We start from the raw sequence: 15,877 nt of genomic DNA on the forward strand, positions 1-15,877 counted from the left end.
AAAGCTTTCTCGTTTCTTCAAACTTTGCGAGAGGCATGTAAAATAAAAAATATATGATAATTGCAGCAACGGCACTAACAATGTCAAGCAAGAGTCAAACCCATTCGAGGAGGAGGAATGGGACGAGGACGGTGGTGAACCTCTGGTCGACAACGGAGAACCGGGAGTCCCTGTACGAGCATTGTACGACTACGAGGGAGCCGAAGCGGATGAACTCAGCTTTAAGCAAGGCACGTACAAAAGGTTTTACATGAAATTTCAGAGTGGATCGATTCACAAATATTTTGGAGATCATTGTAATTAGAGCGACCGTAATCGCGATGACAAACCGAATTCTTAAATCGAAAATTGTTTCTTTCAGGTGATGTATTCGAGAAACTGGAGGACGAGGACGAACAAGGATGGTGTAAAGGCAGAAAGGAAGGCAAGGTGGGCCTCTATCCGGCGAATTACGTAGACCTGGTAGCACAATAGATCGACTAATGTAAAGCCAAATCCGCAAGTTCGTTAGTTACTTAAATGTGTAACCACCGCGTGAAACATGATTGCGTTTTCGTTTCTCTTTCTTGTCGTCGTTGTCCGCGCGTCGAGATTCACGTCGGGAATATCGGCGCGCATATTGGAAGAGACAGACGCATTAGATTTACGATGAATCTGAACGAGGAGCGAGTCACACTTGCAGAATGAGACACGTAGACGCGCGAACTGCATTTACGAGTTGTATAAATGGCATAAATAATGGTGAGACGCGATTTTCGCGACTCGCGAGATTCTTTTTACGTGTTGGAGGCAACTAGCGGGGCTAATAATGTAAACGGACAGCTTTCCAAACCCGACAAAGATGATTCCCTTACTCAAAATGAGAAATCTGTTTTTAGATAGCTAGCTCAGCCTCAAAAATCCTTCACTAGTTAGTTGTCTCAATGGATTACATGTACACCACGCGTGTAGCGAGTTTAGATGAAGTCGAGAAAATTGGACAATCGTGTGTTTCATGACTCATCACGATTGTTGTAATTGAGAATCTTTCGGCTGATGCGACGAGAGGTCTATTTAATTTATTGTTATTAAAGAAGAAAAGTACTATTAAAAAAACTAATGTCTATCTAAATGGTGTCATTGTACATAATAGATGTAAGAGCATAGCAATACGTAAAGTTATTTTTGTCGTTTAAACGAATTTAAAGAGTTAAAAGTGTTTAAAGTATGAAAACATAAAGAGAAAACATAAAAAACGGCATAATATTGAAATGCATATGAAATTAATATACGGAATAAAGAAATTCGGGACCCAGAAATCAGAGAATGGTGCGATTTATTAATTAAGTCTTATAGTTGAAAGTTGATAATTTGGCAAAGTGAATATATGAATTATGGATGTTATATTTTATTGCGACGAACACTTTCATCTAAGGTACATTGTGTATATAGCTTGTTTTAATGTAAGTCCGATAACGTTAGAAAATTGTGTGGAAAATTGTGTTGTTTTCGGAAGGAGTTATAAGTTTCTTTTTTTTATTTAAAATTATATACGATTTATGTATATTGTCAGATTAACTATAAAACATCATGAAAAATATGTAGGAACCGTTTCAAAATATGTACGAGCATATTAACTATTATTACGTTAATAAATGTAACAACATCAACGAAATGGGATGTATACGGTGCATGTAGCGAATGAAATTTATTTCTTCCGTATTTAATCTGTTAATTATCTGCGTAATATGAAATATTTAAAAAATCAACGTGTAGTAACAATTTTATTTTAAATTTTCCCATTTTTTCGCAAAGCATGTTTGAATTATTTGATGTGTCAGCTGCAAAGTCATACTTCGTTTATGATTATTATAATAGACATTGAAGGAAATAAAGTATTGATTAAGAATATATTGTGTCTGTGTACACAGTATTTATGTAAATATCATAGAATATATAGTGAAATTTTCAATTCTTAGTTTGACTGATCCTCTTTTTATAATCATTCATTTATTACTTTCTCAATTATTATTTTGTGTGAAATGTTCACACGTGACTCCACAAAATTGTTAAGTAGACTCTAGTTTGTGTATAAAATTTATTGTGTATGTTTAATAAATGACTTATACATAACAAGTCTTACATATTTATTACTTATGATATTAATTTATGTTATAGTTTGTCACGCACACAGTCTTTTAGTTGAAGCCGAAAATATATATAAATTTTTTAATAAATAAAAACTATATAATAACTATATAAATGTAATTCTAAATTTATTCTAAATTAAACTCGAAGTACTATCTTGGTTTTATTTGAATTACATCATTAATGTACGAAATCGTAAAGCATAATACATTAATTAATAAAACTTGCCTTTATGCTCAATACGGAATATATTATATAAATTTTTATTATTCGTTACTTAACAGTTTTTAATCTCATTTATATGTCATGAAATGTATTTTTCAAAGAAACTTTTCTTATAAGGTAAGTTATCGTCAAACTTAATTGAAAAGTACGATTCTTTGTACGATCTCATAGTTACTTTGAAAAGAGGTGTATTCGTCCATGTATAGAGGCAAAAGGTTTTATTTGTAGACAAACGAGAGATGCAGTTGTTTCTCGAAGAACAAAAGCAGATCTTGTATATTAATCCTTTCAATGCTCCTTTCCATAAATCATTTTCATTAATTTCTTTAAATAACCTGTAATTATATCTCCATCGTTTTTTACTTTTATAATAAATTGCATATGTAATTAGTCAAATCGACGAGAGAACAAAGAATAGTTTTGATATATAGCTACATAAAATGAAATTAAGATTTTTCAGGCGTGTGTTGTAAATATTTAATTTGATATCAAAAGAATGAAGGTGAAGTCCAATCTTAAAATAGTATTACATTGAGATCGTTCAATGCTAAATATCAAGCGTAAATTTTACATGTATTTCAGCATAGTATAATAGGCAATGAAAAGATATACGAATGCAATGGCCAAACGTTTTATTGGTGCGTAGCTTAATTGTAATAAATGTTCCTCTTTCTAAATAATGATAGCACGTATCATAGACTGGACATTATGGGCAAAGTGTATCTCATTTTACAATTGCGCTCTTATCAACCTTCTGAATCGCGCATACGAACGCATGTTTGTATCGAACTGATACGTGCGTATAATCACAGTAAAATCGCGAATTTTCTTTACATTCCGACTTTATCTTCTTATATTTAAGAGCATCTTGTTCCACTTTATGTTCAGCGAGTACGAATTCGGCGTATGAGCACGCCGTTGAACGGGTTCGAGCTCTTTTTATTACAAATCTATCGGGTGTGACGATTACGCCTGCGTAATCGTCCTAGCTATTGTCTGTATGCAACAAGCGTATATTGGCTATACAATCCTTTTTTGTACTACAATGTCAACTCACGCTACTCTTCTTCACTCTCTAAAATGGCTATAGGCACCTAAGGATGGGATATGCATAAGCTTTTCCCGCACATGCCTTCGCTATATTCTTGTCCTTCTTCCATGTATGCATAGAGAGAATGTTAGGTCGAAAGTGGGTAAAATTCTTGCGAATTTGAATATCGTAAATGTAACAAGACCTTTTCATTATAAATTCATTATAAATTATATAAATTATAGTTGAGAAATTTTTATAATTCAATAGACGATTGAAACATCTTATTATATATATATTATTCCTTCATGTTATTCACTTCTTTAAAAGTGATACAATGTTTTGTACAATTCATAAGGCAAAGAAATAGTGCTGAACATAAAATACATTTCGTTGAAATTATTAATTTGCAATTTACCCACATTCGCATCCGCCGATCAAAATTCCGCGAGCAATAATTCACGAGCAGTATACCGATATATAATATCAAATATGAAGATAATCGATAAAAGATTTAAAGTTACCGCATAGTCGATTTTCAATTAGCACGTGCCTAAGTTACCTAAATTGATTTCAAGAGTAGCATTTTCAAAGTTTCGAAAGGAATACCCCATTGTGATATATATACGCCGCTCGCACAAATATCACAGTTTATCGAGTATGATATATAGTTAGCGATTTTTTGATAGTATTGATAGTAATAAAAATATACTATGTGTGTATCGTTATGGTTGTGTATCGCAACGCCCATAGGGTGACTAAACGTCCCTGATCGGCGGTATGTATGTCGCATGTATTTGCTCCATGTCGGTGCATGGAATGTTCCCATTTCTCAGGACTTTAAAAGTCAAGAATTTTTGCATTTCCATCTGTATTTGATAAATCATTTCGCAGACACTCTTGTTATACATTATGTATATTACACTTCTTTCAGTAGTCGATTTATTCTATCTTATTTTATTGCTACTCATTCATTGCTACTCATGCATTTTACTTTCGTTTCGTTTGGCGACCCTATCGGAACAACGTTCATTCGCATAATGAACGAAATAGTAAAGTCGAAAAATACAAACAGGTCCAGTGGCGTTCCTAGTCGAGCATGCACGTCATTTCGTCGATAATCGACGAGATTCATCTAAAGCGTATACGAAGTTGCGTTCCTTATAGTAGATAATAGTAGGATAGGAAATCACAGTGTCTCGTTCGTTAACGGTATTTATATGACGATCAATGTCCTGTTTTCTTTCTTGGCACCTGTTATGACTTTCATTACGTCCCTGCAATCGAGTATCAATATCTTTAAACGAGAACAGATCGGGGAATCAAGGGTACATTGAAATGAGCGATACAGTACCGTTTTGTCCAGATTTTCCCGTGGAGATGCACATAACGCGACTTGAAACGATCCTCCTCACAGATTCTAAGAGCTGAGTGAGGAATCAGAAACATACGGAGGGTCTGTAAAGCCCGGTGTAACCGCACAGGCGTGCACGAAGCGCCGGCAAAAGTATCGCTGCAGCGGATAGATTGTCTTGTAGCTGCGAGCATTCGCAGATCAGCAAATACATTTTGTCGCCTTGCGACATTGACTTGTGCAGAGTGATGTGCCTGAGGTCCACTGATTTCGGCAAATATCGATACATCATACGCGCGCCTGCAACACAACAAACGAGACGCTTTGACACGATGAAAATGAAAAAGAAATTGTTTCGTTAAATTTCAAAATATCTCATTTAAATTTACAACTGCAATTACATCACTATTCGATAACTAAAGTTGCTGCGGAGAATGAATAAGAAAAATCTTATCGTATCGTACAGATTTTATAAGACATCTCGATAAATCGAACATTACTAACGAAAGAAAAGTAGTACTAAAACACGTGGACACTTACCTGTCCAATAGAGCCAATTTTGTTCGAACTTGAGACCGTCATCGCCCTCGAAAACTTTGAAAATCGACACTATGTAGCCGGTGGACGGAATGGGTGGTCTTCCACCGGGTGGTTCGAGCGGTGGTCTCGCGATGGTCGCCACTTCGTTGAACGGATCCAACGTGTGACTGGCTGCGTATCTGAGATCACGGGGATCGAACTTACGTAGGGCCACACATTGCACTTCGTTGTAAAAATCCACGGGGTCCATATTTTGCTTGTTTATTAGATAATACGTGATGAATGGGAAATCCGCTGAAACGCACGGGAACTCAGTTAAACAATCTTGACAGATCTAAAGAGATTGATCTTTTTCGTACTAGTTTTTTGAACGTTCTAATTTTACGTACAATTCTTCTCCATGTTCGCGAGTAAAATGCTTTGCGACGCGGAGGGTGCTATTTCGGCGACGAGTTCCGCGGCGGTATCGCGTTGCAGCACCAGCGGACGAGACACTGGAGACTCGACTACCGGGTCCAGAGACTCCAACGACGTCATGAAATGTGCGAGAACGCATTGCTTCGGATCTTCGACCTCGAGAACCAACAGCGGACTTCCCGGTCTTTTCTTGTCGGCGACATGTCGCGACAGGAGCATGCTGCGAAAACAAAAGTTCAAGTTATAAATAGAGCAAAATTTATAGAACACGTGAATCGCTTGTTGTACGTCATAATCATAACTTATTAGTGATTCATATTTCGAATATTATCAAAATACTCCGACATTTTAATTAAGAAAAATTAATTTGATGTAAATACCATAAGAAAGAAAGAAAAGAACTGTCATCCATTATTTGTAGGTTCTGTGGTATCTTGTGATATTTTATTTCTAAGAAACATGTATCTTTCAAGTTAAGCAAGAGCTAAGTAAACTTTTTCAATAACTCACTGGTACACCTGCTGGTAAAAAACGCTCGAGAGAAACAAGTGGTATGATAAAGCAGTCGCGATCCAAAGTGGCCAAGGAGATCGGTTCACCTCGCGGTGGACTACTTCCGGAAACCACGAGAGGTGTGTAAGTGCCGGAAGCACGGTTGCCGCTGAAGGATACCTGCAAAAATCATGACACAATTAAAGAATTATATTAAATGCGTGTAAAATGTTGACTAACTTTCATAGAGGTACGTTGATTAAGCCATCAAAAGATGTTCATTACATTTGTACATGGGCAGAAAAAATTATTAAACAAAATCAAAATGACATTTTCAAAAAAATATGAAAATATGAAATGTAATTTTAAACAGTATTATACAACGTGTATTACCTTATGTATTTTTAAATATGGATAATCATATTCTTTCTCAGGAACCGTTTAATAATGATAAAAAACAACTAATTGTATCTATTGCAGAATATTATATTAAAATACGATTTCATCATTTGGGAAAAATAATACATATAATAAAGAAAAAAAAAGATAGACAGAAATTAACAAAACTAATTTTATTTCAACACGAATAACAAATAAATAGTATATAAAGTATAATTTGTGTTTTGTATTTTTATTTCTATCCATAAATCTCTTTAGTGAATTATTTTTATTATATCGTTGTTATCGTGGAAAAACCTTCTATTAAGCATCTCGTAATCACGTGTTTATAAATTGAATAATGTGTGAAAGATGATTGTAGCTACATAGTAAAATAGATAGTAAGGATATATATTGATTTGTATTTCAAATTTACGTGATTTTTTCGAACAGCGGCTTTGTTATTTTTACAAATTTATAAGATTACATTACATAAACGAAGCAATGTTTGATGTAGCGTGTGACGAAATGATACATCAAAGCGCTCGACGACCAAATCTTCTTACATTAATCTTTCGTGTTCTCCGCAATGTGACTCAACAGATGATCCAAATAGATGTTTGAGACAACGCTGTAATTCGGCAGGAGAAACAGATCCAAGACTTCCGCCAGTACATCCTCGTTCCTCCTCCTACATGAATTCATTCTAGTCCAAGGTTGAAGTTCTTAACAGAGTTCAAGGAAGGATCTGTCGTTTGTGCCTCACCTAAAAACATAAACATAAACAAATTGTTTAAACAAACTTATATTGTTTACTTGGTTTTAAGTAAAATGGGATACGTATATTAAGATATATATACGATGTGGAAATCTATTGACTTACGTTTTATTTCATACAATTTAAATATGTACCATGTATCATGTATATGTATATTTGCTTTGCATTACAGTATAGGTATACTAAATAAAAATATTAATTTTATATAAATATTATATATATACGTGTGTGTGTGTACGTACATTATATGTATATACACTTGCATTTGAAATGTACATGCATATCACTTTGCGATTTGCGTTTTGCGCTGACTGCATCGCAAAAGACCGAAGCAGTTTTTTATAAAAATATTGTATGTACATTAGAATGAGATATTTCTTGAACATCTCAATGCTATTCAAGTGCTATGCCACTTACACTGTATAATTGCCGTGCAAAAAGAGTAACTTGTCAATCAAGCGATGCGGTAATGCCGCTCGCCTCGCATAGTATCGCATTTGCGGAAGTCGTATTGGCGGTGCGCAACACGCGGGCACGCACGAATATTTCTTCGCCAACTTAGTCAGGTTTGGGCATTTCGCGCACGTTTGAAGCCACCATTGCAACGGGGAACTATTAGCAGTCATGGCTTCCGATTGATAGAGTAGAAGTTCGAGAATCGCTTTCGCTTCTGCGGACATCTCCCTCGTTGCAGCGCACTCGGTGTCGTTAATTAAAAGCTTACTTCCTGAAATCGAATAATTTACTTATTCACGGTTGTTGTCGCAAAGGATAATTTGATTTTATTTTTAACTAATTTTAATTGATAATCGACTTTTCGTGCTTGGTGGCATATCCTCTTCTGGTGGCATTATATTTATTGTAATCTCAGATTGCTTCTGAATTATTTTCGTAAGCATCTTCTTTAGTGGAACACTAACTATGCTTTCTTCCTCGGTGACTTGACGGTGACGGTATGAAATTGATTTAAATCTTTAAAGCGTAATGGAAATAAACAGTCTAATCAGTATACGCAAATACGATACGCGAAATTCAACATGTTTAAAAAGATTTCTTCACCAATATACCTGGGATCCAAAGTTGTTGCAATTTGTAGAAATAGTGTAACGTTGCCGTCCTCATATCGCTTATATAACATATCCGACAGAGATTCCTTGAAAGACTTGGCAGTCTCGCTGTCGGATTCTTGCACTATGAGATGTGAAGACACAAGTCGCTGAAGTAATGGCATCAATACCGACACCTGTGGTATTCTCTCCTCCTCATTGAGAGTCATAATGGTGTCTTGCAATGGTTTAAGAATACTCATCAGATCGTCTATAATTTTCCACTGGTCGTTGGTAATCTCGATCCATTCTTGATTCAATTCTTGATCCATTCCTTCCATGTTTTCTAATATAGAGGTGATAAGTGTGCGATGTAGCACCATTTGTTCCAGCATGTTGTATGTAGAGATCCATACGCCAGGATAATCATCCACCAATATAGCATTTTCTTTCAACTGTAATAAGAAGGATAAATTATGAAGCACAAAATATAATTTTTGTTACGCATATTAAATTATGCATGTACGGACTAAAAAGTAATTTATTAATATTAATTTGTTTAAAGTTTATTAACGACCCAGCTGGCAATACAAATTAATTGATTTAACGCAACGTTTCAGCCGTAGTTTACGGTCGAAACGTTGCGAACGTGCCACGAAGGCTAAAGGGAAAAAAAACATTTCTGCGATCTCACGCTTTGTTTTTCATAATAATGTTATCAATTCGCAGAGAGACACGGGAAACTTGCCTGATACATACGATAATATTTTGACACTAGCTTAACTTTCACTAGCTTGTTTTTCGACCGAAAAGCCTTTTGTATCTGTTCAGAAGCCATTTAGCCTTCATACTAACTTTAAACATTTAATTACTGGCAAATTACATATTTCTTTTGGAATATTAATTTGTGTCATAAAGATAACTTACCGCTGACGATTGTTCCTGCAGTGCTGCATATATTCCTTGATGACTTGTAATAGTTTTAATCACAGATCTACATTTGGTCAATATCTGGGCCACATCTGGATTATCGAAGCAAGCTTGCCCATATACTTGTAGAGTATGGAGCAAGCAGGGCACAACAGTCAAACTGTGATTAATCAACGCCTTGATTAATTCCGTGCTTGAACTGCTGACCACTACTGCTGTTACCTTCTCGATGTTCAGATCCCACTCGCGTAACAGAATATCTATCATATTTCTCCAATGTTTCTCCTTCCAATCCGATTGTGTGAGAATAGTGGTCAAAATCTTACGCTCCAATTTCGCTTCCTCGATTTTCAGATAATAAGCTGATATTGTAACGTAACTGCCAGTGTTGTTTGATATCCATTCTTCAAACGTCAATGCCAGTTCGGACGTGATGCAGGACAACGACGCTTTCACAGACACACGGAAGGTCTCGTATATCCTTGGTATTATCTCCTCCTCTAATGTTTTCGCGCTGGGGATTGCACAGGGTGGGCGCAAGTTAGCTACAATCCTCTGAAATCCATGATCCTCTGTACTCTCTGGTAATTGCAGATCCATTATGATGAACTCTATAACAGCGTCCGACGGGGTGCCATCGATGTTCAATTGATTCATCGTGTTGTTATCTGAATCATCACTTAGGTTCAACGGCCGACGGATAGTGATATCGTCCATTGACAATGCAAGATCCGCGACGAGTTGTAGGTTACCATCTCCCGTGCCGTCCACATTGGTGGTGTGTTTCGTTGGGTTCAAACTTGCCTCGCGCGATCTCTTCTGAGCCTTGCGCTCGTGAGGTGGATTCGACTCTAGCTCCTGGTAGACGTTCGGGCTGCCGGCTGAATTTTCTAGCAGGAGCATCTCTTTAACATGATTATGTTTGAGATGATTGGACAAAGTATTTATGTGACGAGTGTATGCAAGTCGCATCTCGCATAAGTTGCATATAACTACATCTTTCTTTATTTCATCTTTTTCATCTGTTAGAAATCGGAAGTGTACCCAATATTTGCTTTTATGTCCAACAGACACCGGATTGGTGTATCTCGTTCCGCTCGGTCCCGGCACTCCCGGCTTGTCCATGACGGATTGAAGACGCGTGCCTGGAACACAACAAAAACAAATTAAACACGCATGCACATCAAGAGACGAGCATGCACCTCTGTGCAGAACACGAGTTTACACAAGTATTTTAATATTCCGAGAACAAGCAATGTGATACCAGTGATACACTTACACGAATTTATCCTTAACCTTGGTATACTTGCAGTGATACACTTAACGAATCTATCCTCACATCTATCCTAAACGGCATGTTCGCCACTTCTGACGAATTTACCCGCGAATACGCGCGACACGTGTTCGCGGGCAGTGTTTCAGCCGGGCCGCGGTTTTCGGTCATGCGCAGTAAAAATGGCCGTAAACCAACATCGTATGATGTAGCATATGTTACGGGTGCGGCCCCTAGTTTTGGCGCGCTTATAATGTAGCTTTTCGTACCGCGGGCCATTTAATACCTTTATCGAAAGATATTTGTATAGACCCTGAAATTGTACAAGATCTTTCACTGTCCCGAAATAAATGTGCAACCATTGTAAGAAACGTTATAGCAAAACGCGAAACTGAGGAATTAATCGAAATGTTGAAAAATCGCAAATTCTTAATTCTAATTGATGAAAGTACGGATATTTCTGATAACAAAATTATGTGCATCCTTATTCGATACGTTTGTCCTTCAGACAAAAGAATTAAAACTCAATTATTAGAATTACTCTTTTTAGATAGTACAGATTGTTCCGCGATAAAAATTTTGGAACAATTTAAAAATGTGTTGCATAAACATAATATTCCTATAAAAAACATCATTGAAATGGCATCTGATAATGCACATCAGTCATGGTAAGATGCAACAATTTTTTTATGTTTTATTTAAAACAGAAGATACCGGAATTATTTGTTTTAAATTGTATTATTTATTTTTTATTTATTTATTTATAGTTTTCTGGCAAAAGCGAATTTCGCGCATTGATTGTCACTTGATAAGGGCCGAAACCGTCGGTCGAAACGTTGTGACGTGATATTATTGTATGGCCAGTTTGATTGATAATAAACAAGATTCTATTTATATTTTATTTATATTATTATATTCTTTATATCATATATATATATATATATATCATATGTTTCATACATTTAAATATTTTAGAATATTTAGTACGGGCGACTATCGACATATCTTTTGTACTCCTTTAAATACGTCATTGACGTGATTTCCACTGCGCATGACCGAAAATCGCGGCCCGGCTGTGAATTTCACACGGCAAATGCGCACGCAGCGCCGTACTGATTCGTCCGCCTCCAACAACTGCCATCACAATGTTGTTTTTTTTGTGTCTCTTGACACGCGTCATCAACCGTACACCGATCATTTTCGTGGAAAAAATGTTTATCGGGATCGAGTTCTTCTGATGTTGTTATTATTATATCCCTCTCGCTCGCTCTCCTAGTTGTTATTGCCGTCCAGGAATACCAGGTTTAAGCCGCTGCCAACAGGCGGCAACATATACCAACACAAGCGCGCGGCCGTGTTGTACGTGAGCATTTGTAATTGTGAATACTGTTGCAGCTTTTATGACTGTACGTGTGTGCAATCTTTGCTGTGATTGGTTCGTTGCAGTGATTATATCGATATTGCGATAATCGTTTTACGTTGTAAAGGAATTTCAAATAACCGACAGTAACGATACGCGTCGTGAGTGTCGTGACGAGTAAACGCGGGTTCCAATCGTTCCGCATTTTCCGCGCTTATTATCGCGTAAATCTGTAATTTACTGCAAAAATACTTGTTGCCAGTGTCGTGCAAAAAACTAGGCATTTGTTACAAAGTGTCAAGTATCATGTACGCGCGTGTTTGCACGCCAATATCGCGATTTCGGTAGCGACGATTTCAAAGACTCGAAATCTTTTTCGCGCAATTCGCGCCGCCATTTTCTCGTCAAGTTGCGGCGAAATTATAATTAGTACATTGTGTCATTATTAGGTACGTATGTGTAATTTTATAATTAATTGCGTCTCTGCGGTTGTTTTTACATTTCTGTAAACGATTGCAAATGTATCTTTTATCAAATATTATATGGTTACGTCATGTTATGTTCAATGTCAGTGATAATCCCCTTCTGTGTCAATCCAACGTTGAACAAAATCGTCATCGCACACGTTGTGTTACTCTTTTCACCGAATCGGAGCGGAGATGCACTCGCAGTGCGAATCACGTTCTCATCGCGTATTTCTATCAGGTTTTCGAGGTAAGTGCGCTAAGCGCTATTATCATAGCACTAATATAGTAGCACTAGTACAACTGGTTATTTGTGTCAACATGACATTATTCAGATCTGTTTTGATTTTACAAGAGATGACTGATGCCATTTAAATTTCTTGATGCAATGTTTCATAAGTTGTTATTTGTTATACGAGATGCGCGTATCAATAGGTCTGTTCTTTTCAGCTGCACTGCTGAACTGGTGCAATAGGTTAGAGTGAGACAAGTATATTTTTTCTCACTCTAACTTATTGCATTGATTTTTGTCTAAATGTAGGTGTAAAAAGCAGGCCGGATACTTTGCCTTTGGAATCACTACGGGGATACGATCGGGCATCATTATTTCATTATTTACGTAGCGTGCAGTTAGATCAAATGTGAGAAAAGTTTACGTTCGTAATATACGGATTGTCTCTGAACTCGATGAACCGACGAAATTGCCAGAGAATCCGTGGTTTAATACGCGGGTAACACGATACGTAAGGAGGTTTTTATCGTTTTTGCGTTTAATAAAATATTCAAAAGATATGCGAACATTTCGAGTTCAAATAGCAAGAAAACATGATACGAGTTGGTGGCAAACGAATCTGTTTGAACAGAGTCAATATAGTAGAACGTTTTATCGATGTTATCGATAAGTGTCGATATAGTAGTACGCTTTACCGCTTCAAAGTAACAGTCGGTACATTTTGTAAAAAGATTCGAGTAGTCATGTCATCTTCTGGAATCGTGTTCTTCTATTGCTCGAGAAGCTAAGTAACAGATAAGTTAAACTGGAGGAATTGAACGCTGAAATAATTAACCTCCTTAATGAGTATCCAGGTAACAATCCACAGATTCTCGGGAATCGACGTCCAGTTAGTTCGTCCATTTCAACGTAACTTTTCTTGTTGCACTTAATTGAAGGCTACATTAATAATAAAAATAAGTGTAATTATATATATTTTGTGCATTTTTATCGTGTTTCATGATTCTTTAGATTAAATACTACATTCTTGAAATTAAAATTACTAGATTTTATGTGGAAAACATATATATTTTCGGTATTTTAATCCAGCGAAGAGCATCATATGATTTCGTCGTGTATCCTTTTAGTAACTACAAACAAATAAATCTATACATATTTTCTGCATTGTTATTACATTTTACTGTTGCGGGAGATATATTCAAATATTTTTATTTTATATTATCATTTTATTTTAGATACATTAGACATGAATTTATCTCATTAAGAGAGGAAAACTACAATTACAATTGCATTTTAATGAAATCACACCACTTTTTTATTTCGTGGAGATTTAACTGATTTTCTTCGCTTTTATGATATTGTTATACTGTATAGAAGGTAGAAATGATTTATGACAGACATTCATAACGTCTATCGCTTTGTTGAACTGGCGTTGCAACTGTTATAACTACTGTTATTATGTCATTATAATTATGATATTTTCTATAGGTACTCATATGGGAATCTAAAGTTTTTTTTTGTTTTTACTGCAAAAGTCGGTTGGATAAAAATTACTGTCACATAATTTATGCTGTCAAATATCTATTTAACGATTAGATTGACAATGAGTGATGATATAAACCTATTTGCAATTTGCGTAACAATATTATAAGTATACACGCTACTTAATGAGTATAATTATCCTAAGTAATCTACATAAGTATTATCTACATTGTAGTTTCAATCTCCTTGGGGTTACAAAGTATATTTATTTTAGCATTATTTTATGCATTTTAATAATTATCTTATTTAATTATAGCTGAATTTATCCTGGCTATTTCTCTTGTGCATTCTATAGTAATTCTACTTCGTTATCGGACTTGCAGTGTGTCTTTTACAATTATTTATTGAATTGGCTAACGTTATAGTTATTATCGCAGGTTATTTTTATGGTGTCACTATATGGTGTCGCGTATTATCATTAGAAATTCGTGAAATTGGTCATTCTTTGTAAATTCTTCTAATAATCAATGGATAATTGTATCTACATATCTGTGAACTCCTTTTCACACAAATATATATACTTTTATTGCTCATTAATTATTTATTTCACAAACTATAACAGTGAACATCATTTATTTCGGTAATGGAGTAAAACTATAATCCTATTTTCAAGTTTTAGCATTTTATTCGTGCCTTCACGGAAATTTGACTGACTTTCTTCACTTTTATTGCACCGTTGGTGATAGAAGTGGTTCCTCCATAACTTCGCGCCTTCTTCTACCTGGAGGAGGAGGTGGCGGTGTTGTTGTGGTAGTAGTAGTTGTTGAAGGCGTTGTCGTTGTAGTCGTTGTTGTAGTCGTTGTTGTTGTTCTACGACGATGGCATCCACGTCCTCTACCGCCTCTAAACCCGCGCCCCCACCAAAATTGTTCCTTTGCACGAAAGGAGAGATTGTTAGTCTTTGTTACGGAACTTAATGGAAAGGGTTAATGGAAAGTTGATTGCGAGATCAAATTGAAACTTACAGAGTCTTGGATCATGGTACAAATCACGATCGCCACGATCAGAAATACCAGCGTGAACCTCATGTTGCAATCTTGCACCCTCAACTTGTTACTCACGTTGCAATGTATGTAACGGCAGTATTTATACTGTTGAATGTGACGATCTATTTATTAAACATTGACAATGAATAATGACACATGACTGTTTTGCCATTTGCGTAGCACATGTCGAGTATGCTGCCTAATGAGGATAATTAATGTTTTTTGCAAAAGTTTCGATCGATGTTCCGCATTCTATTGGACACGCGCGCTGATGTTAAATCGTCACATGCATGCGGAAACAATGACGACGGTTGCAAAACGATTGAACGAATATTGCGACGTTACGGAACACAATGCGGGCTTCACTAAAAATATAACGACATTATTTGTTAAGCATTTTAAATGTATGCTTTCCTTAAAATAGAATCAAATTATTGTGGATGAGTTGAAAACTGATCAGTATATTATTTCAGATTTGGTTTTCTTAAATTAAACAATTATAAGAAATATTATGGTATAAATCTGGACATTTTTTTCTCAACACTGTTTCAATTTATTTTATACTTGACATATTATTCATATATTAGACAGATCATGGAAACGTAAAAAAATTCAAAGGCAATACCGCAATTCTCACTGTAAAATCTGTATGCGTTTTTACTTTCTATAAGCATAGCAATATATCCCTGAGCGCAATCCAACA

At 35.9% G+C, this 15,877-nt stretch overlaps 3 protein-coding genes, 1 long non-coding RNA gene and 1 pseudogene across 8 annotated transcripts in view; 2 read left to right on the plus strand and 3 right to left on the minus strand.

Moving 5' to 3' along the window:
- LOC105278475 (protein kinase C and casein kinase substrate in neurons protein 1) overlaps positions 1 to 2,108 on the plus strand; it is a 54,419-nt gene extending 52,311 nt beyond the window's left edge. For all 5 annotated transcript variants that reach the window (XM_011337587.3, XM_011337590.3, XM_011337589.3 and 2 more), the window contains 2 exons: positions 67 to 230; positions 362 to 2,108. In XM_011337587.3, coding sequence (XP_011335889.1) covers positions 67 to 230; positions 362 to 474 — 277 coding nt within the window. In that variant the 3' untranslated portion in view covers positions 475 to 2,108. The remainder of the gene's footprint in view (positions 1 to 66; positions 231 to 361) is intronic.
- An 856-nt stretch (positions 2,109 to 2,964) lies between these two features.
- LOC105283517 lies at positions 2,965 to 6,431 on the minus strand (annotated as a pseudogene).
- Positions 6,432 to 6,965: 534 nt separating this feature from the next.
- Positions 6,966 to 10,742, minus strand: LOC105283509 (zinc finger BED domain-containing protein 1-like). Its single transcript, XM_011346327.3, has 6 exons — positions 10,597 to 10,742; positions 9,315 to 10,462; positions 8,409 to 8,842; positions 8,156 to 8,313; positions 7,759 to 8,068; positions 6,966 to 7,329 (listed from the first exon to the last, which is right to left on the minus strand). Exons 2-6 carry the CDS (start codon positions 10,440 to 10,442, stop codon positions 7,326 to 7,328), a joined length of 2,034 nt encoding a protein of 677 aa, XP_011344629.1. The 5' UTR covers positions 10,443 to 10,462; positions 10,597 to 10,742; the 3' UTR covers positions 6,966 to 7,325.
- Positions 10,743 to 11,368: 626 nt separating this feature from the next.
- LOC105283506 lies at positions 11,369 to 14,820 on the plus strand. The gene is made up of 2 exons (XR_894695.3): positions 11,369 to 12,399; positions 12,523 to 14,820. It is a non-coding gene; the product is annotated as an uncharacterized LOC105283506 (long non-coding RNA).
- LOC105283508 (exocyst complex component 5-like) lies at positions 14,695 to 15,270 on the minus strand. Its single transcript, XM_011346326.2, has 2 exons — positions 15,154 to 15,270; positions 14,695 to 15,060 (listed from the first exon to the last, which is right to left on the minus strand). Exons 1-2 carry the CDS (start codon positions 15,214 to 15,216, stop codon positions 14,854 to 14,856), a joined length of 270 nt encoding a protein of 89 aa, XP_011344628.1. The 5' UTR covers positions 15,217 to 15,270; the 3' UTR covers positions 14,695 to 14,853.
- Positions 15,271 to 15,877: the final 607 nt, after the last annotated feature.

This window comes from Ooceraea biroi, chromosome 1 (assembly GCF_003672135.1).
Source record: "Ooceraea biroi isolate clonal line C1 chromosome 1, Obir_v5.4, whole genome shotgun sequence".
NCBI lineage: Eukaryota > Metazoa > Arthropoda > Insecta > Hymenoptera > Formicidae > Ooceraea > Ooceraea biroi.

Excerpts from the sequence above, each read along its gene's own strand:
- LOC105283509 (XM_011346327.3), bottom strand. The coding sequence starts at position 10,442 with ATGGACAAGCCGGGAGTGCCGGGACCGAGCGGAACGAGATACACCAAT. Across the intron at positions 8,843-9,314 it reads TGCAGGAACAATCGTCAGCG|TTGAAAGAAAATGCTATATT; the intron begins GTAAGTTATCTT and ends TTCTTATTACAG. Across the intron at positions 8,314-8,408 it reads GCAACAACTTTGGATCCCAG|ATTTAAATCAATTTCATACC; the intron begins GTATATTGGTGA and ends TACGCTTTAAAG.
- LOC105283508 (XM_011346326.2), bottom strand. The coding sequence starts at position 15,216 with ATGAGGTTCACGCTGGTATTTCTGATCGTGGCGATCGTGATTTGTACC. Across the intron at positions 15,061-15,153 it reads GTACCATGATCCAAGACTCT|GAACAATTTTGGTGGGGGCG; the intron begins GTAAGTTTCAAT and ends TTTCGTGCAAAG.